Below are 23150 nucleotides of genomic sequence, written 5' to 3'. Positions count from 1 at the left end.
GGTATATAGGATACTTCTCATATAATCAATCACGTAGTGTCTATAAAAATGACACTGTTTATTAGGCACAATGATAAGAAGGGTCAAAAGCTCAAGAGAGATTGACTGGGTATATATATTTGAGCGTCAGTGTTCCGTGGTAATTTAAAGCCATGAATTTAAATTAAGTTATCCAGAGAATAATCATAAGTAAGAACAGAAGGCATGGGTACACAAACATCTAATGGGCTAAAAGAATAAGAGAAACTGCCGAAACCGGTTTGGCTCAGTGGATAAAGCGTTGGCCTGCGGACTGAAGGGTCCCAGGTTCGATTCCGGTCAAGGGCATGTACCTTGGTTGCGGGCACATCCCCAGTAGGGGGTGTGCAGGAGGCAGCTGATCGATGTTTCTAACTCTCTATCCCTCTCTCTTCCTCTCTGTAAAAAATCAATAAAATATATTTAAAAAAAAAAAAAAAAGAATAAGAGAAACTGAGAAAAATTAAGAACTTGAGAAATTAAGGATAAAAATGATAGCAGAGAGTAGTACCATGAAAGTAAGAAAAAAGTTCCAAATGGAATGAAGTTAATAATGTTCCCAAAAGATCAAATATGAACAAAAAAGTTCGTTTAAATATGTCTGTGATAGCAGCTTCACTGGAACATGAAAATGGGAAACTACACAGTTGAGAAATGAACAAGGAAGACTGGAGATAAACTACTCTTAGAGAAAGGTGAGAAGAGACAGACTCTAAATCCAGGCACTGGGATTAGGCATTCATGAGAGAAATACTATACAACTGATTTTTCTACTGCTAAAGCAGTCTTCTAAAAAATGCAATCCTCTTTTGGGGAAAACAACTTATACCACACTGCAACCATGTGGTCTGAGTGAGCAGCCAAGATATTACACAATCCAGGTAAAAATAACCGACACAGACAGTTATTTGACCAAGTCAAGCCAATTTTACTCCATAGAAATCCTATATAATAAAGAGGTAATATGCAAATTGACCATCACACCCTCACACAAGATGGCCACCCCCATGTGGTCACAAGATGGCTGCCACAAGATGGCCGGCAGGGTAGGGCAGCTGTGGGCTATCAGGCCAGCAGGGAAAGGCAATTAGGGGCGAACAGGCCTGCAGGGGAGGGCAGTTAGGGGCAACCAGGCCTGCAGGGGAGGGCAGTTGGGGGGGACCAGGCCTGTAGGGGAGGGCAGTTGGGGGCGACCGGGCCAGCAGGGAGAGCAGTTGGGGGGGACCAGGCCAGCAGGGGACGGCAGTTGGGGGCAACCAGGCCTGCAGGGGAGGGCAGCTAGGGGCGACCAGGCCGGCAGGGAAGGGCAGTTGGGGGCGACCGGGCTGGCAGGGGAGGGGAGTTAAGGGTGACCAGGCTGGCAGGAGAGGGCAGTTAGGGGCAATTGGGCCAGCAGGGGAGTGGTTAGGGGGTGATCAGGCTGGCAGGCAGAAGCGGTTAGGGGCAATCAGGCAGGCAGTTAGGCAGTGGTTGGGAACCAGCAGTCCCGGGTTGTGAGAGGGATATCTGACTGCTGGTTTAGGCCCGATCCCTGTCGGACATCCCCTGAGGGGTCCCAGATTGGAGAGGGTGCAGGCTGGGCTGAGAGACAGCCCCCCCCCCCCCCCGCCCACACCCAGTGCATGAATTTTGTGCACCAGGTCTCTAGTTACTCTATAATAGGGGATCTCCTGCCATCTGGAGAAAAGTGATTTTCAATAGAAAAAGAATAAAATTGATACATAGAAGAGTAAAAAAACAGAAAATAAGAAAAAAATCCTGGTTTTTCCAGTCCCTGGAAAGTTCTGTGCTACCCCCGCTCATCTTCCTGACACTCAGTTATTCAGCACTTCCCTCAATTATGCTAGCTATCCTTCCAAACAATATGTTCTTACTAAAATTAGTTTGAATTTTGTCACTGAGAGTTCGAATTGATAAATACTTCTTTGAATGAAACATTAGTAACTGAGGTGATGAATGTGAGGTTTAAATACATTTATAGAAAGGAAAGCAAAAAGTTAAGGAGTTCTCACCTGACAGCCTTCCTATTTTCAGTGAAGTAGAACCTGAGGTGCTCTAATGACAGCAAGAGAGAATGGGCTGAGATGTGGTAAAAGTTTACAATATCCACTGAAGTTGGTGGGAGGAGGTGACCAGAATTATGGAGAAAGGCTCTTTGCAATGTTTGGACAAGAAACCATGAATATATAAGGGCATTTATAAGATTCTATCATTTTTCTCCAAGAATTATTATTATTTTTTATTTTAATCTTCACCCAAGGATATGTTTGGTTTTAGAGAAAGGGAGGGAGGGAAACATCGATGTGAGAGAGACGCATCAATTGGTTGCCTCCCATACATGCTCTGACTAGGATCGAACCTGAAACCTAGGTACATGCCCTGACCGGGAATCAAATGCGCTATCTTTTGGTGTATGAGAAGGCGTATCAACTAACTGAACCACCTGGACCTGGCCAGGGCTCTCCAAGAGTTATTTAGAAGTAGAAGCACAATAAACTGAACTAGGGCTGGGGACACTGCAAGTAGGTATACTAAAATGACTGCTGTGAGAGGGTAAGCAGTGGGCAGCAAAAGAGCCAAGGGTTGTAGCAAAAGGGTGATGGATAATGGGGTCTAAGCTGGAGCTAGGGAAATGAAAACAAACAAACAAAAAAGCAAAAAAAATAAAATAAAAACCAAACACAGGTTGAGAGGAGCTAATGTAGAAGAAAATAAAGTAGTCAGGTTCTAAAGAGCCAGGTAAAGTCAGAGGGTGAAAACATGGAACTTGGAATGAGAAGTGGAATTTAAGATAACTGCTGGATCATGGACTACCCCAGAGGTAGTTCTAGGTAATATAACAAGGTCAAGAGTCTGACCACACATCACTGGGTTACTTAAATACAGGTAAAGATGTCTAGAGTTGAGAAGGTTGAATAATTGTAAGTAACCCAGGATATTGGGAGTACACCAGTATCAAAGTTGCAAAACATAAGAGAGAAGAAGAAATAGATCGAAGACAGTAAGATTTGCCACAGAAGTACTTCTAATACAACAAATAATTCAAATGTCAAAAAGAGGTTCCTCAAAAATTCAAGTGAAGGATAGGAACTTGGCAAGCCACTCCTGAAGTTTCAGATATCCAGTTAAATTCTTTCTTTAAACCAGTCTCACTTAAAACCAAATATGTGAATTTTGCAGTGATGGAAATGGAGTGTCTACAAGTTTGAGCTCTGTATTGTTTTTTGTTCTGGCCTTCAGTCTTTACAACATACTATCTTGTAAAAAAAAAAAAAAAAAAAAAAAAAGCATCATCCTGGGGAACATTCAGAGGAAACAAACTTTAAAAAGATCCAAGCATTTAAAAAACAATATGCATTGTACCAGTATCATTAAATAATTTTTCACTTGAAAAGTGACTGAATACAGGCACTTCCTACCTAGATCCTTAAAACTGAAAATGAGCCATTACTCACTGTCTTAACAGCTGTCTGCCCTGCTTCCACGTTAACTGGCTATTCTGAGGCGCTGTGGGAGCTTCTGTATCTTTGGTTTCTTCTAAAAATTAACAACAAAAAGACAAGTTTCATACACATTATTTCAACTATTGAAAACACTCCCAAAGTTCTCTAAGAGAAAAATTCCCACAAAAATACACCTAAATATTTTTATAAAGAACAGGAAAAAAAATTAACTTTTATTGAGTATTTACTGTGGATCACACTCATTCCAAATGTGTTTATCGCAATAACCCAAACATTTAGGTACTACCCTCCTGTTTTAAAATTAGGAAAAGTCAAGTGTGCATTAACTATAACTACCATGGATTCAAAAATCAAAAGCCCTGGCTTTGAAATACAATATTATGATTACTTTTCTAACTACTAGAATTCTGAGTTGAATACTTTTGAAATTAAAAAGCTATACTTAATATTGGTATCAGTAGAGTGTATTTAGTTAATTTCATTTTTAGAACTAAAAGTTAAAGTTTTACTACAGGTAAAAAGTCATTTTTATTCTCAGGTAACAAAGTATATAGATTTTAAAAGTTTAATAAATAGTATAATTTCAGGTCAGTTAAGCTCCGAGTAAGTATCCTTAGACGGAAATTCAAAACTACCTATGGGCACTATTTTCCCATAAATTTCTATTATAAAAATAAAGACAAAGCAGAGAGGGCCATTAAAGATCAACCCTCAATGAACGTTGAGAACTAAGAAAAATCACAGTTGTTAGGCTCCTAGACTCCTTAGTCACATGAACAAGTACTTATTGGTAGTAATTAAAATATTCTCTACAGGTATTACTTCTCTAACCTTAACAATCCCATTATTATTTTCTCATTCTTCCCCTGAACAAAGGAATTGCTACAATTTCTAGAAATGATGCTTTCATTCTAATAGTCACCTTATTTTTATAGTTATAATTTTTTTATTTATACCATTTTATTTTTAAATCACATAAAATACAATCCATAACAGAAAAAAACATTAAAAAAAATACTATTGCCCCAAGTCCCATCACCAAAAGTTAGTATTTAAGACTTTATCATGCCCTGACCAGTTTGGCTCAGCGGACAGAGCGTCGGCCTGCGGACTGAAGGGTCCCAGGTTCGATTCCGGTCAAGGGCATGTACCTTGGTTGCGGGCACATCCCCATCCCCAGTAGGAGGTGTGCAGGAGGCAGCTGATCGATGTTTCTCTCTCATCGATGTTTCTAACTCTCTATCCCTCTCCCTTCCTCTCTGTAAAAAATCAATAAAAGATATTTAAAAAAAAGACTTTATCATTTCATATTTTTCATCTGAAAACACACTTAAGCTTCTCCCTCCTTAAAAAAAAAAAAAAAAGGACAATATGTGTACTGAATTATAAGCAGCTTTTGACAATGTCTCTTGAACATTCTATGGCAATAAATATAGATTAACATCTATAAAATGATTATATAATATTCCATAGAAAGTATATACCTATTTAATTTAACCAGTCCCCTAATGTTGAAATTAGTTTCCATTATTCACTATTATAAATAATGCTGCTAAGGATATTCTTGAAGTACATCGTAAGCGTACAGCTCAATGAATTTTTGAACACACCCATGTAACCAGTACCTAAATGAAGAAACAAAACATTGTCAGCATCCCAAAAGCTTTCCTTGTGCCCTTTTCTAGTCACAGATAGTCCCAGAAGAGCATCAACACTATCCTAAATTCCCAAAACTAAATTAATTTTTAATTTAATAACATTAAATCAATTATATCAATTTTATGAGACTCATCCATGTTGTCAGGTTTATTTATAGTTTGTTAGCTTGCTGCTAAATAGTATTCTGCTATGCTAAAATATCACAATATACTTATGAATTCTAATGCTGAAGAGCATTCCAGTTTTTTCTAGTTTTCCTTGCTATTAAAATTAATCATACTATGAACATTCTCATTCAAGCCTTATAATGAACATACATATGCATTTTAGGGAGTGGAACACCTAGGAATGGAATTACTGGGTCCCAGAGCATGCTATGTTCCCTTTAGGAATACCACTGGCAAATTGATTTACAATCCCAACATCAGTAGGTCTACAAGTTCTCATTAATTCCATATCCTCATCAACACTTGACTTTTTCTCTTTTTCATTTTAGCCATTCTGGTAGGTGTCTAACTGTATTGCACTTTGTTTTTAAGTTGTATTTCCTCAATTATTGATAAAATTGAGCATCATTTCATATGCTTCATGCCATTTGTAAATCCTACTTTATCGAGTGCTTTTCAGGTCTTTTGCCTGTTTTTCTACTGTTACAAGTTTTTTAAAATCTAAATGCAAGGAAAAAGGAGCTCTTTAGATATTTGGGTACAACCCCTTTCATAGGGTTAGTTTTACATTATATATATACACTAGAGGCCCGATGCACGAAATTTGTGCAAGGGGCTTAGCCCTTGCAGCCTCAGCGGCTGCCTATGCCCCTCACAGCTCCAGCTTCATTCGGAAGGTTGTCCGGAATGTCGTTCGCCTGTCCAGTCTAATTACATATTATGCTTTTTTTTTATTATAGATTGGTATTATTGAGACAGAGGTATAAAAACATGCATATCTTGTACTTTTGCCAAATCAGTATTTTGCACATTTTCTCTTTTTTATATTTTGCTTTATTTTGAGCATATAAAAGGCAATACTGATTCACTTAATGTTTATCTAGACTTTGATGTAAATGATTTTATCACACTTTGTTTGCATGGTGTGTTTCTGACCATCCCCTTGTTTTCCCACTAAATATCCTAAATAGTTTTTCTACCTCTGTAAAAACAATCTACTTTGTTATTAGTGTGTCTCCTATAAGTAAAATACTTGGATGTTATTTTATTCCTCAATTTCAGGAAATTTCAATAGTTAAGTTTAAAAACAAGTCTTTCAGTATGGGCAGAAAATATTTATTTGCTAAATGATTTTGCTTTATACAAACTGTTGCCCTGAGACCAGCTAGCCAATTCTGACTCCAGTTCTAGGAAAATGTGGCTGCAACTAGCCTCCTTCCTCGCATTTATGCAGACCCAGTTATGGACAGTTCTTGAGTTCTAGAAAGTGACTGCTTATTTTCTGAATATTCTAGCCATATTAGAAAGTGGAGAAGATCGAAAAATAAATCAACTACAGGTTATATGTATGAAGTGTTCTGCCTAGTTCTGAGTACTTACTATCAAACCAAAAACCAATTAACTAAATTTATCAAATGTACTATAATACCTAACTAAAAAAAACAACCAAAAAAACCCATATGTAAGCTTTACTGTCCGTACCATGCATATACATACTTTGACTTTTTAGATATGGAAACAACCATAGGAGAAGAAAAATTATATATAGAAAAGACATCTTTTTGTCTTAGTACCCAACATCCAACAGCATAGAATTCAATTTGTACCATCAAATTGTATATATATAAATGGGTTCTAAATATACCTGAGAAATTACTAGTATTATTTCCAAATAGTGTATCATATGAATCAAAATATATATACCTTATTAGACTTATAGGACACTCAAATTATAATCATATGGAACCTTAAAATTAGCTCTTTCCTATATACAGCCCCCACTCTCTGCACAACTAGTACCCTCAGACTCACTATTCACTCTCAGTTTAGAAAAGAGCTAAGCCAATTGGAGATACTTTTTTTCCTTCTCTTATCCCTATTTGGCTGCCTCTACAATTTCCAAATTCAATTCAATTTCCAAATGTTTTAGAACAAACTGAGTTAATCCCAGCTTCTCCAAACAAAATGTTTTCAATAGTAAAAAATTAAGCTTACATAGGATGAACAATAACTGCCTACAGGTGGAGAAAGAGTTATTACTTCATTACCTTTCACCTCTAATTATTATAAAAAATGTACCCACAATTTTACACAGATTTCAACACAACAAAAATAGGACAAATAACCTTAGGATTGAGATGTAGATGAAACTACTTACTTTTAGTCATTTGTTATTTTCCCCTAATTCTAGACAGTAGTAGTACAATAGTCAACCATTTGACCAACCAGTTCTTTCAAAGGAAAATACGGGAAAAGAGAACATGTCTATTAAATAAAAATAAGCTTGAACAAACTATTCTTTGGGAAGAGGTGAGGGGCAACAGAAGAATATTTTACCTGATTCAAAGGTTGGCATTTTCAAATCACCTTGGTTCAGTTCTGTGCCATATTTTAATTTGTGATATTTTGCCCTGAAAAATTTAATAATAAATTGTTGAAAGAAAAAAAAATTTTTTTCTACACAGTTAAGAAACTACTGGTAGATTTCTCCAATAACAAATAAAAAAACGGTATGAATGTGTTTCTTTCAACTTTACCTGCAAAGGAAGAAATGTACTGCTTTAATACAAAAGAGAGGTATATTACCCAGCTAACATATATACCCAAGTAAAAAGAAAATCCCAAGACTTAGATTCTATAACAAAAAAATATTTCAATTTAAAGATTTCAACCTTTTTCTTTCCTCATATGACAATAAAATCAAAACATCATCTTGTATTTTGTATCTTTCAAAGTGCTTTCGAATACCTTGTACAATGATATAAAAGAGACTAAGTGTTCTAATTTATTTTATTCACATAATAAAATGAGACACACATACCTTTCTTGTTTTAATGCATACTCTAACATCTTTATTCTTCTTACTAAATCCTTCTTCAAGTTTTCTTGACCTTTTCTTTCTCCTTGCAAAAATGCTATTCGGGCCTAAAAATACAAATGGTTCATTTATTTTCACTTTTTCTTAACTATACACAGGGAACTGAAAAAAGGAAAACAATAAATGTAAATTTCTGCACTTTTATTTATGATAGCAAGACTTAAAATTCATAGAAGCAGTCAAACTTTGTTAGATAACACAATCACTTTAAAAATAAGATAACTACAAACTATCTGCTTATAATCCTTAATGACTACTATTCTACATGATCTTGAAAGAAAATTTTATGTGGCCCCGCTGGTGTGGATCAGTGGTTGAGCATCGACCTATGAACTAGTAGGAGGTCACAGTTCAATTACTGGTCGGGGCACATGCCCAGGTTGTGGTCTCAATCCCCCGTGTGGGGTGTGCAGGAGCCAGCTGATCAATGATTCTCTCTCATCACTGATGTTTCTCTCTCCCTCTCTCTCTCTCTCTCTCTCTCTCTCTCTCTCTCTCTCTCTCTCTCTCTCTCTCTCTCCCTTCTTCTCTTTCTAAAATCAATAAAAACATATTTTTAAAAAGTAAAGTGGAAAATCCATGAACTTCACCGTTCCTTAAAAAAAAATAATGACCAGAGGAAACAGACAGAAGATAAGGCTATAGAGGACTTGAACAATGTAGTAAATCACCTGGATCTAATAGTCATATCAGAATATTCTACCCAACAATAACAGAATATACATTTTTCTCAAGTATACATGGGATAGTCTCCAGGATACAAGGCCACAAATTAAGTCTTAATAGATTTAAAAAGATATATATTATAAAAAAATTATCTCCTCTGAACAAATGCATGAAGTTCAAAATCAGTAATAGAAACAAACCCAAAGTCACATAAGTGTGGAAATTAAACAACACACTATTAAACAACTAATGGAAGAAACCACACAAAAAATTAGAGAGGAATGAAAACAAACACAAGATACCTAAACTTATGGGACACAGCAAAAACAGTGCTAAGGAGAATATTTATAACCATAAATGCTTATATTAAAAATACATAAGCAAGATCTGAAATCAGTAACCTAAATTTACAACTTAAGAAATCAGAAAAAGAACTTAGCAGAAGAAAAGAAATACTACATATTAAAGCATCTATAATAATCCTAATATAATATATAAAGAGCCACAGTTCGTAACGTCCAAAACGACCGAACAGACAACCAAACGCCAGGCTGTATGCACAGCAGGCTCGGGTGGGCAGGGACTGGCAAGTGGGCTGAACTGCTGACCTCTCAATTCTTCCTGGGTCGCGGGCACCGTGGCAACCCAGCAGTGACTGCCGCTGCCAAGGTGGATGCAATGCAATTGGTCTGGAGGGCCTCACGATTGCCCCACGATCACCCCACAGAGGGAGGCCCAGGCCACCAGCCGGGGGACTCCACAATCGCCCCAAAGAGGGAGGCCCAGGCTACCTAGCCAGCGGCAGTAGGCGGGGCCTCCCTCTGCGAGGCGATCAATCACGGGGCTTCCGGACTGCGAGAGGGCACAGGCCAGGCTGAGACACCGCCCCCCCGAGTGCATGGATTTTGTGCACCAGACTTCTAGTGAAAGCATAATATGCTAATTAGACCGGACAGTCCAACAACCTTTCAGACATCTTTCCAGAGGAAGCTGCCGCCGGGGAGGGGTGGGGTAGGGGGCAAGGCAGAGGCGGTTAGGAGGGGCAATGAGGCAGGCAGGCAGAGTGGCTAGGGGCGATGAGGCAGGCAGGCAGGCGAGCAGTTAGGAGCCAGTGGTCCTGGATTGCAAAAGGGGGGATGTCCAACTGCCAGTTTAGGCCCGATCCCACAGTCGGACATCCCCCGAGGGGTCCCGAATTGCGAGAGGGTGCAGGCCAGGCTGAGGGACACCCTCCACCCTCCGTGCACGAATTTTGTGCACCGGGCCTCTAGTATATAAATGAAATAGAGAACAGAAAAACAGGAGATAATAAAGAGTTAGCATCAATCCTTCTAAAACATTTCCAAAAACTGAAGAGGGAAAACTCCTTAATTCAATGAGGTCAGCAATACCAAACCCCCAAATCCTCAACAAAAAATTCAGCAGCATATATTACAAAAATTACACATCATGACCAAGTGAGATTTATTCCTGAAATGCAAGGATGAATCAATGTAAGACAATCGATCTAAGCAATACACCTCATTAAAAGAATAAAGGAGGAAATAAAACACATTTCAAAATGATGCAGAAAAAGAATCTGACAAACTTAAACACCCTTTTATGATACTCAACAAACTAGGAATAAAAGGAAGCTATCGCAACATAATAAAAGCCATATATGAAAAAGCCACAATGAACATCACTCTGAATAGTGAAAGATTTCCCTCTGAAATCAGAACAGGGCAAGGATGCCTACCTTCAGCACTCCTATTCAACATAATAATAGAAGTCATGGACAGAACAATGAGGCACCCTTTGCCAAAAAGCTGCATTTAACACTCCATGTCTGTTCCCCACTGATCACTGGGGAAAGGGACTGGACAAAGGAAGTTTAGACGTATGCCCAGTAAAGGTCTGAGTGATGTGGGCAGGTGCCTGTCTGTCAGTCACACCTAGGAACAAATTAGTGCCCAGATGGGCATGGCCACTGCAAGCAGTGAAAAATGAATATATCAACTTCCAGACAAAAAAGCGCACTCTCTTGGCTCCAGGGTGCTGGGCTCCTGTGACCCCTATTGCAGGGGCATGCTCCCCTGTGCCCACATGGCTTATGGCCATATAGGGCTCCACGCATGGACTAATGGAGTCTAATTAGCTTGGATGCTGAACTACACCCAACTGCAACATGGAATGGGGGGAGACTGAACTCCCACCTGCACCTCTTTCAGGACTGTCTTAAGGGGCAGAGGACTTTGGAACCTGAGGAATGTAACTTCATACATATAGCCTTTATCACATTTCATCCTCCCGTGGGGGTTTCTGAAAATTCTTATTTCAGCGGTACCCCAAGAACCTTAACCTCGCTCTGACAAGTGACAAAGGAATTCAATCCTCAGGTAACACCAGGTTACAGTCAACAGCATTTCTATAAACTATCAATATATAATACCTAAAAAAATAGGAAAGCAATTCCATTTACAGTAGTAACAAAAAGAATAAAATACTTAGGAATTAACCAAGGAGGTGAAAAACTGGTACAATGAAAACTATAAAATACTGCTGAAAGAAATTAAAGACAAATAAATTGAAACACATTTCATATTCATGGATTGGAAGACTTATTAAAATATCACTACTGTCCAAAACGATCTACACATTCAATGCAATCCCTATCAAAATCCTAATGCTAAAAAGCAGTTAGTTACCTACAAGGGAGTGGCAAGAAATATTCAAAATGATGAATAGCAAGAACCTACAACAAGATTACTCTACCCAGCGAAGCTCTCATTTAGAATTGAAGGTCAGATAAAGAGCTTCACAGACAAGAAAAAGCTAAAGGAGTTCATCTCCACCAAACCAGTATTACAGGAAATGTTGAAGAGAAAGAAGGAGAAAAAGAAAAAGACCAAATATATAAACAATAAAAAGACAATACATATCTATCAACAATTGAATCTAAAAATAAAAATAAATAAGAAATCTAATGAACAGAATAAACTGGTGAATAAAAGAGAATCAGAGGCATGGAAATGGAACAGATTGATGATTCTCAGAGGGAAGGGGGGAAACAGGAAGAGATTAAACAAAAATCTTATATGCACAAATGCATTACCTATGAACATAGACAATAAAGTGGCGAAGGCCTGGGGCGGGCGGGAACCAGATGGAAGGGAGCAATGGGGGGAAAGAAAGAACAACATCTGTAATACTCTAAACAATAAAGATTAAAAATAAATAAATAAAATAAACCTTAGGGGGAAAAAATCCCAATGACATTTTTTGTAGAAATAGAAAAATGCATCCTAAAATCTACAAGGAATATCAAGGGACCCCCAAATAGCAAAAACAATCTTGAAAAATAATAAAGTTGGAGGCCTCACACTTTCTGATTTCAAAACATAATATTAAGCAACAATAATCAAAACAGTATGATACTGGCAAGAAGACAGACATATAGACCAACAGAACAGAATAGGAGATCAGACATAAACCTTCAGGACATTTTGCTATATCAAATGAGGTACACAAAAAGACAAATACTGTATAATTCCACTCTTTTGAGGTATTTAAAGTAGTCAAATTGATAGAAACAAAGAGTAGACAGGTGGTTACTGGGGAGGGGGCAAAGGGACAAGGAACAGTTGTTTAATGGATTTAATGTTTCAGATTTGTCAGATAAAAAGGTTCTGGAGATCTGTTTCACAATACTGTGAATATACTTAAAACTACTAACTATATACCCTAAACATAGTTAGGAGGGCAAATGCTTTTTAGCACAACTTTTAAAAGTATTTTAAAAATAGTCTTTTTTTAAAAGGACAAACCAGATGGAAGAAGATATTTGTAAAACATATAAGCTGAGAATGGGCTCATCACATATAATTCCTATCTGCTCCCTAAAATGACACACCACCTTTTTAAAAATGACAGCCCGATGGAAATACTGTAAAAAGACTTACACTACAAGATCACAAGATATCGAAATGGACAATCAAGATATGAAACAGTTCTCAACTTTGGTAGTATTCAGAGAAACAAAAAATACAAAAAAGTAACTAAGTATCAGATTGGTTAAAGTTTTAAAAACCTAACTGTACTATTTGTTGAGGAAGGTATGAATCAACAGATACTCTCATAAACAATTTATAAACTGGTATAGCCACTTTGAAAAAGTTGTGCATCATCTATTAAAGATGAAGACATAAAATACATTAAAACCAAAATATCCCTAGATATATATCCAAAAGAAATGCATGTATGTATGTGCATACTAGAAGACCTATAAAAAATATTCCCAGGACCAATTTTTTTTTTTTTTAATCCTCACCCGAGGATATTTTTTCATTGAATTTTAGAGAGAGTGGAAGAGAGAGGGAAAGACAGAGAGAAATATCAATGTGAGATTGGTTGCCTCCTGCACCTGTCCTGACCAGGGCCTGGGCAAGGGAGGAGCCTGCAACCGAGGTATGTGCCCTTCACTGGAATCGAACCCAGGACTGTTTGGTCCGCAGGCCAACACTCTATCCATTGTGCCAAACTGGCTAGGACCCCAGGACCATCCTATATAATAAAACCCTAATATGTAAATCGACTGAACGGCAGAACGACCGGTCGTTATGATGCACACTGATTACCAGGGGGCAACTCCTATGTTGAGCGTCCACGCCCTCCCCCCCGCCCGAGAGGGAGGCGACTGGCGGAGGCAATTGGGGGGCAGAGCCGGACAGTGGTCGGCACCAGGCCGCCAGCCAAGGCGGGTGCCAGCGGGGGACCATCCGATCACCCTGCCTTCTGGTCACCCCACAGATGGCCCTGATCGCTGGCCAGGCCTAGGGACCCTACCCTATATATTGGGAACAGTCTCTTAGGTTTAAAAATTAAAACCGGGCAATGCTACTCTAACACTGAAAAAAACAGGATGATGCAGCGATGATATGCATGGGCTCTGGCTTGCACATTTTGTGGTCAGCCCTGATTCTGACACTTATAACTGTGTGACAAAGCCAATTACTTAACTTTTCTCTGCTTCAGTTTTTCCACCCATTAGATGGGGGAAATGGTATTAATGCCCCAGAAGGATCATGTTATGTATTACTTTTCATAATCAGGGCAAAAAAATATAGCTGCCCATACAACAACAAGATGCCTTTCACCTGTATGAAAAATATGGTCACCTGTATGAAAAGTATGGTCACTGGTGTATGAAAAGTATGGTCCTGGATTGCAAGAGGGATGTCCAACTGCTAGTTTAGGCCCGACATCCCCCGAGGGGTCCTGGATTGCAAGAGGATGCAGGCTGGGCTGAGGGACACACTCCCATGTACGAATTTTGTGCACTGGGCCTCTAGTTTTTTATAATTAGTCAAAGACTGCAGATATCCATCAATTAGAAAACAGATAAAATCACAGTATATTAGTAAAGTGAAATACTATAGAGCAAAGAAAATAAGCTACATCTATACACAATGCAGATGAACCAACATAATATTAAGAAAAAAAGCAAAACATTCTATATAATTCCATTTATAGAAAATTCACTATTAGGCAAAACTAAACTAATGAGCAATGCATACTTAGATAACATATAAAGATAACATCAAGAAAAGCAAGGAAACGATTCCACAAAAAGGATTGTGGTTATCCTTATGTGGGAAGGAAGCAGTGTTGATTTAGAAGGGAAAGGTTGTGACGCTTCTGGGGTGCAGGCAATGCTCTATTTCTTGACTTTCCAAGAGTGATATCATGGTAGCTCTCTTTATAATAATTGGTTAAACTGCGTGATGTTTCATACACTTTCAGTATACAAATTATATTTCATAAAATATCAGGTTGGCTAAAATTTTAAAAATGAATCTCACTCTTAAGGGTTAGATTCAAGAAGTGTATTATTTTTATTATGAAGATAAGGTAAAGTTCCAGGTCCTTTAGTTAGAGAAAAAGGTTCTACAATAACTTAAATAAATGGTCTTTCTTAGAAACCATAAATTTTCATTTGCCAAGCTCAACTTGATTTTAATGTTTTTAATTATTTAATATCAAGAGTAAAAGAGTAGATGACTAACTTGATTACTACAAATATATTTGTACAGGCAAAATGAACTTTTATAAGTTTATTGCCATATCCAATCTCGGTTAATTCGGAGTAACAAATCTTTTTAATTTTTAAGGTAAGTTTTCTTCTCTGAATACAGGTGAAGGTATTCACTGGGACCATATTTTGTTTATCACCTGAGTTTATTCATCAATCACCATGTAACTATAGCATGAGAATCTAATACTTGATACTGACAGATCATTTTTAACTGCAAGACCACTAGAGGTCACCAGGGCAAAATGATCAACATGGATTCAACTAATACAGTGATGGTGAACCTATGACACGCGTGTCACGCGTAGCCATTTCTGATGACACGCGGCCGCTGAGGCGGCCGCATGCCGAGGATAAAACATTTGCTGCTCCTGAGGATCAAACATTTGCGAAATAATGTTTTTCCCTCAAAGTGACACACTACCCGAGTTATGCTCAGTTTTTTGGCGAAGTTTGACACACCAAGCTCAAAAGGTTGCCCATCACTGAACTAATATCAACCTAACATTATTTCACAATTACTGTAGTTTTCAATGTTTCTGAAATAAAAGTATCTTACTTAAAGCGAAGAAATAAATTACTTAAATTCTGTATTACTTTAAACAAATTTTAAACTAAATGCAAACACTAGATATAGGTGAATATTGTTTTAGTTAATGTTTTTAAGACCTTCTTTGCTGAGGTTTGAAAGCAAATTAAAGATAAAATCAGGTTATAGCAACTAATAAATTCTCAATTCCACTATTTAAAATAGTAAGGTATAAGCCCTATCTGGGTAGCTCAGTTTGTTAGAGCATCACCTCGATTCACCAAGGTTGTGGGTTCAATCCAGGTCAGGGCACATGCAAAATTCAATCAATGAATGTATAAATAATTGGAACAACAAATTGATGTTTGTCTTTCTCTCTCTCTCAAATCAATAAATAAAAATTAAATTAAACAGTAGGCTATTAACAAATGTTAGTACCCTCTCCCCTTAATAGTCAACTAAAATTATACATGTGATTCTATTCCAAACACTTAAATACTTTGGGTTAAGCAAGATTCAGCTATAAATATTTTAAGCTATAAGTACGCAGAGTCAGCTGGCCCAATGACATTGTATATAAAACATAAAATACAAAAAATTTCTTATTATACAAGGTTTCAAAACCTAATTAATATAATCATTAAGGAGCTTAGTTTTTAAAAACACACACACACTTAGCTTCATAATTCAATGTGTTGACAATTCTCGTCACAGAAACCTTAGTAAATCATCCTATCTAATAATAGACAAATATGCAAATTGACCACACCTCCGACACACCCACAAGTCACACCCACCATCCAATCAGAGCAAGTATGCAAATTAACCCAAACCAAGATGGCTACAGCCACAGAGAGCAAGGTTTCCCAGGTAACAGAGCAAGCCAAGCTTTCTGCCAGCCGTTGCAGGCCTAAGCCTCCACTCAAGCTACAAAGTTTCAATTATAGAAGGTAAACAAATTCAAACAAATGGAGGCAGAATGGAGCTTGAGAGAGCAGGCCAGGGTTGCCGCCGGCAACAGGGGAAGCAAAGCTTTCCACACACCCTGGCCAGGCCCACCTGCTTAAGGCTACAAAGTTTCAATTATAACCCCAACACAAATGGCTTCGGGCCTCGGAGGGAGCCCCAAGCTTGGCTCTGCTCCAGGCTACAAAGTTTCAATTGTAGAAGGAAAATAAATTCCAGATACCAGGGCCTCCACTTGAGTTGCCAGGGGGCGTGGCCGGCCTGCAAACCACCACAGGCCCCTCACTCAGGCCGCCCCACCCTGATCAGGGACACCCTTCAGGGCAAACCAGCTGGCCCCCACCCCTGTACCAGGCCTCTATCCTATCTAATAAAAGAGTACTATGCAGATTGATCATCACTGCAACACACAATATAGCTGCCCCCATGTGGTCAAAGATCCTGTCCCCATGTGGACACAGGATGGCCACCACAAGATGGCCAGCAGGAGAGGGCAGTTGGGAGGCACCTGGCCTGCAAGGGAGGGCAGTTGAGAGGGACCAGGCCTGCAAGGGAGGGCAGTTGGAGGTGATCAACCTTGCAGGAGAGGGCAGTTAGGGGTGACCAGGCAGGCAGAGGAGGGAAGTTGGGGGCAAACAGGCTGGCAGGGGAGTGGTTAGGGGGTGATAGGCTGGCAGGCAGAAGCGGTTAGGGGCAATCAGGAAGGCAGGCAGGCAAGCAGTTGGGAGCCAGCAGTCCTGGATTGTGAGAGGGATGTCCGACTGCCTGTTTAGGCCTGGATCGGGCCTAAACAGGCAGTCGGACATCCCTCCAGGAGTCCCAGATTGGAGAGGGTACAGGCTGGACTGAGGGACAACCCCCCGCTGTGCACGAATTTCGTGCACCGGGCTTCTAGTATATATAAAAGGCTAAGTTGACTCGCGCATGCGCGATACATATAAAGCTCTCGCTGGTGCCAATCGCATGCATGTGTTTCAATCTGCCATTGTCAATCGTGAACTTAGTTGACACTTCTATTATAGAGAAAGGGCGAATAGCGATATATTAAAATATTTCTTCTAATTAATTTCCTTTCAATGTGCACGAATTCGTGCACTGGGCACTAGACTATATGTAAAAGGTGATGTAGAGTAGGACAGAGTAAGGAGAAAATCCTCTCTCCTCCATTAGACTAAGCTGCTGGAATAAAAGAACCATTGCAGGACATTTGATCCTGTCCAAAACATCCATGCTTTGAAGATATCTCTTGTTTTATATAACATTTATTTCTACTTTTGGTTTAGCAGATGAATACGTTAAAACTGCTCTCATTTTTTATGGCCCAATGATTGCGTTGTGGCTATATTGCCAATAGCCACCTTCTTGCCTGGGTGGCCTAGCTAGCAATAGTGCATGGGGTTAGGACTCAGGTGTCCTCAAACTACGGCCCGCGGGCCACATGCGGGTGTTTTTGCAGTTTTGTTTTTTTACTTCAAAATAAGGTATGTGCAGTGTGCATAGGAATTTGTTCATAGTTTTTTTTAAACTATAGTCCGGCCCTCCAATGGTCTGAGGGACAGTGAACTGGCCCCCTGTTTTAAAAGTTTGAGGACCCCTGGGTTAGGTATATGGGTTAGAGTTCATATTTTGTAGGACTGCTGAGCAGAATTTATGTTAACTATGGAACAAATGTCTCCATGGATGTTGTGGACAGGACCAATAGCAAAGACCTTTTGGTGAGGATTAAATGTCTTCCTGGACATTTGGACAGGACCAAATGTTTGCTCAACAAAAGAACGTGTGTTCAACTTTGTGTCACTCAGAATGCACTGCACATATTACAAATTTGTTGAAATAGTATTAGTACTGGTGTTCATTCTTACAACAATTATTTACTGAATGCCTCCTATGGCTCTGGGAATGCTATGATGAACAAGGCCAATGCAATCCCTATTCTCACAGAGTTTACAATCTACTGAAGGAGAGACAGCAAACAGACTGGGCATATGCAATGCAGCTTCATAAATGTTGTGATAAAGGAAGTTCACCACATAGGAAAAAAACCTAATTTATATTTTGTAGGCTAAAAGATGGTATCCCAGCCCTAACTGGGTTGGCTCAGTGGATAGAGCATTGGCCTGTGGACTGAAGGGTCCCAGGTTCGATTCCAGTTAAGGGCACATACCTGGGTTGCAGGCTTGATCCCCAGTGTGGGGTATGCAGGAGGCAGCCAATCAATAATTCTTCCTCATAACTGATGTTTCTCTCTCTCTCTCCCTTTACTTCCTCTCTGAAATCAATAAAAAATATTTAAATAAATAAATAAATAAATAAATAAATAAATAAATGATGGTTTCCCAGAGAAAATGACATCTAAGCACTGAGCTAAAGATGAGCAGAAGACAGTTCAAACAGGGGAGGAAATGTTCCAAGTATAGAGAACATGTGTAAAGGTCTAGAGGGCAAGGAGGATACACTAACTTTACCAGTTTAGAGAAATTAAGTATTACTGGAACTTTACAGATATACCTCATATTATTGCTCTTCACTTTATTTTTAGGTGCCACATTTTTTCAAATTGAAGGCAAGACCCTCCACCATCGAAAAGATTATGATTTGCTTTATTGCAATGCTCACTTTCTGGAACCAAATCTGCAACATTCAAGGTATGCCTCTATATGTTTGCGGGGAAGGGGGATAGAATGAGAAGAAGAGATACAAGGGAGATAAATCTGGAAGGTTAATAGAAACCATACTCTGAAAGGGCTTATTAGAAAATACCACTAAAAAGCTGCTTTTGACTATATCAGTACATATAATGTTTAGACATTAAAAATGGTTATGAAGCCCTGACCTGTTTGGCTCAGTGGATAAAGCGTTGGCCTGTGGACTGAAGGGTCCCAGGTTCAATTCCGGTCAAGGGCATGTACCTTGGTTGTGGGCACATACTCAGTAGGGAGTGTGCAGGAGGCAGCTGATCGATGTTTCTCTCTCATCGATGTTTCTAACTCTCTATCTCTCTCCCTTCCTCTCTGTAAAAAATCAATAAAATATTTTTAAAAAATGGTTATGAATGCTTTTGGTCATTCTCAGGCATAATGGTGGAGATAATAGTATAGAGAAAGCTCAGTAACAAAAAGCAACCCAATTAAAAAATAATAAAGAATTTGAGCAGACATTTATCATCCAAAGATGATAATACAAATGGCCAGGAGGCATATGAAAAGATGCTCAATACAACTTATTGCAGAAATCAAAACCACAATGAAATACCACCTCACATCCATTAGGAGGAAGAAAAAAAAAAAAAACCCACACAGCAAATAACAAGTGTTAGCAAGAACACAGAGAAACTGAAACCCTTGTGCACTGTTGATAGTAATGTAAACTGGTGCAGACGCTATGGAAAACAGTATGATGGGTTCTCCACCTCTGGTAACTACAAGTCTAATTTTTTTCCTTTTTCTTAGCTGCTACATATAAATAAGATGGTACAGTATTTGTTTTATGCTGTCTTATTTCACTTATCCATTCATCTATACATCAATGGACACTTAGGTTGATTTCATGTCAGAATTTTTTCAAGAGTTAAGCACATTAAAAAAGCATATTCACTAGAACATGAGAAGCAGAATGAATCCTTAAAGATTGAAATGATCAAAATTTCCTCCTAGTAATTGATGGCATCAAACACTTAATTCAAAAGAAACCTGTTATTATAAGTTAAAATATTTTTCTTCCACACAAGAATCTTCCCTTTCCTTCTTCCTTGCCTCCACACACACGTAAAATATGACTGGAACATTCATTATAACTTTCATATACTTTAAGGGGGTACCTTTAGGTGATCTATCATCAACCCCTTTAACTTAGAATTAACAGAAACCTTTAAGTAAATTTTTTATGCATATAGATCTTACATAAATATAACACTAAATAAACTAAAAACTAAACACAAAACTTCCAAACAAATTCCAATTTAATAAGAACATTGAAAAGAATGAATAGTCGGGTTAGTATGACTCGGGAGTTGAGCATCGACCTGTGAACCAGGAGGTCACGGTTTGATCCTTGGTCAGGGCACATGCCCTGGTTGTGGGCTCAATCCCCAGTAGAGGGCGTGCAGGAGGCAGCTGATCAATGATTCTCTCTCTCATCTCTCCCTTCCTCTCTGAAATCAATAAAAAAATATATATTTTAAAAAAGAATGGATGGTGTGATTTTGCTGAATTTATATCTGCTCACAACCTGAAAATGGTAGTAACTGCACCACCATAAGCTTCCTTTAAGTTTGGAATACTCGTACTATTACCTATTAAATGTCTCATGTTAAGGTATGTAATTTTTCTGTTTCACATTACTATGAAACACTAGAGGCCTAGTGCACGATATTCATGCACTGGGGGGGGGGGGGGAGTGTCCCTCAGCCTGGCCTGCACCCTCTCACAGTCCAGGACTCCTTGGGGGACAGCCCCCGAGAGGTCCTTAGTGCTACCGCAGAGGCAGGAGAGGCTCCGCCACAGCCGTTGCGCTCACCAGCCATGAGCCCGGCTTCTGGCTAAGCGGTGCTCCCCCTGTTGGAGTGCACTGACCACCAGGGGGCAGCTCCTACATTGAGCATCGGCCCCCTGGTAGTCAGTGCGTGTCACAGCTACTGGTTGGCCAAACGGTTGGCTGGTCGCTTAGGTTTTTATATAGAGAGATTTCAGGTATTAAAATGGTTAACTAATTATTTACATAAACCAAAACTAAAACAGCTCAGTGTGCCTTAGGAGTGTAGAGTGTGAGAGAATTATATGTAATAGCTTTCTCACGATAAAAACTGACTTATTAAAGAAAAAAATTCACTTAAAAATATTTTAAGTAAAATTATAATTAAAAGAACTCACATAAAGCTATATGTAGCAGACAGGGATATGCTACCCAGATCCCCCTGTAGAAATAAAGGATTTATTTCCAGCTGCTGGGAGTGCTGTTGGAAAACAGCTTTCACCTGTCAGGCCTTTTCAGGAATGCTTCAGCTCAAGACAGCTGTCTGCCCAAGTGGCCTTCATCGAGTGACTGATCAAAACATAAGGGCCCAGCACCTTGCCACAACCATGGACAACTCTGAAGATTATCCCAGCTTCGAGTTCCTCATAAAGTCAATTGGCTTTTTTGATACTACATTACAGCCCAATTTATCCCTCTGCTTCCTTTCCATTCCTTCTACAGATGTTGTCCTAAGAACATTCCCTAATAAACTTCTGAGATGCTAATCGCCATCTCAGTTAGCTTTCCCAGGAACCCAACTAGCAGCCACTGGTGATGGGAATGGTTCAAGAAAGCAGGCTCTAACATGAAGTTTTGGAGTTTACTATCTACCTAGCCACCCACCTGCCAAAGAATCCCATAGTGGTGAATAGAATAGAGAACCCCTAGCACAAAGTGGCAGTGCAATTGTTAACCCTTTGCACTCGCTTGCTTTTTTCTCGATTCCTTTATTCTACTCGGGATTTAATTTTTTAAATACCCCAGATTTTACAAAGCGTGGCAGTAGAATAAAAAACTGGAGTTTCTTTTCATACAAACTTATTTATTTGGATTTTTTTTATATTTCAAATACATACGAGCTGCTACCGATGCTAACCGTGTCGAGTCACACTCGACATCCGAGTGCAAAAGGTTAAAATGTTCACTATTGGTAAACTAGGTAGTTTTTAGTGGAAAGGAATATACAAGTTGGCAAACTCTTTAAAAGGACCAGATAGTATTTCATATTCTTCTTTGTTGTTTTTTGTTTCACAGTTCTTTAAAAATGGGACATTACAAAAACAGGCATGCCTGGGACTGGATTTGGTCTGCAAATCATAGTGTGCCAACCCGTGCACTAGAAGTCCAACGTATCTGGCATTTGAGAAACATTAGGACCATTAAAATTGGTTTGTTGTTGCCAAAGACAATTGACCCTTTGGAAAAATATAACAAGAAGTGAAAGTGAAAAATCCTAATATGCAAACTGTCCCCTCGGCCGGGAGTTCGACTGCTTGCTATGATGTGCGCTGACCACCAGGGGGTGGTACAGAACATGGCAGGCATTGGCAACGTGGCGCTGGCAGCGGGCAGCAGTGGAGGCGCTGCCTGCCCCGACGAGAGCGGGACTGCAGCAGGATGGTGGAGCAGGTGAGCAGGCGGTACCAGGCCAAGGCAGGTGCAAGCAAGGCACTATCGCCCCGCAAACGGCGACCAGTGGAGGCGACGGCAGGGCCACTGCCCAGCTCCCAGGCACTGAGGGATCCGGGCAGGGGCCCGATGACTCAGTCAGAGAGGGGCACGTGGGGGCCCGGGGACCCAGAGGTCAGCTGGCACCTGCCCTTCCACGCCAGACGCTCATGCTTCGATCGCTGGCCAGGCCTAGGGACCGCACCCGTGCACGAAGTTCGTGCACCAGGCCTCTAGTAGAGAAATAAAAGCTAAGTGTGAAAGCCAGAGGTTCTTTGGTAACAAAGACACTCATCTCTAGCAGCAGGCCACAAAGGCTAAAGACCAGGACTTAATCATAAGAGTGGCAGAGCTTCAAAGAAAGTTAAACTCTCAATCTGTACAGGTCTGCTACGCCAAGGCACCCATGGGAAAAGGAAACAAATTGGAACCTTGAAAAGGGTGGGGGGGTAGGGGGATGGGTTGATTACCTTGAAAATCCATAATCCCCAGGTTCCCTTAAACCCGTAGTCAGCAAACTGCGGCTCACAAGCCACATGCGGCTCTTTGGCCC

General features: G+C 39.5%; 1 protein-coding gene across 1 annotated transcript in view; it reads right to left on the bottom strand.

The window, feature by feature from the left end:
• STRN3 (striatin 3) overlaps nt 1-23150 on the bottom strand; it is a 102395-nt gene that overhangs the window by 63711 nt on the left and 15534 nt on the right. The window contains exons 2-4 of the mRNA XM_079769401.1: nt 8130-8233; nt 7646-7719; nt 3474-3555 (exon numbers count right to left, since the gene is read on the bottom strand). Of these exons, the coding sequence (XP_079625527.1) occupies nt 3474-3555; nt 7646-7719; nt 8130-8233 (260 nt within the window). The remainder of the gene's footprint in view (nt 1-3473; nt 3556-7645; nt 7720-8129; nt 8234-23150) is intronic.

This window comes from Cnephaeus nilssonii, assembly GCF_951640355.1.
Source record: "Cnephaeus nilssonii genome assembly, chromosome: 4".
Taxonomy (NCBI): Eukaryota; Metazoa; Chordata; class Mammalia; order Chiroptera; family Vespertilionidae; genus Cnephaeus; species Cnephaeus nilssonii.
Note: the sequence above shows the minus strand (reverse complement) of the source record. Positions and strands in the feature narration are given on the sequence as shown.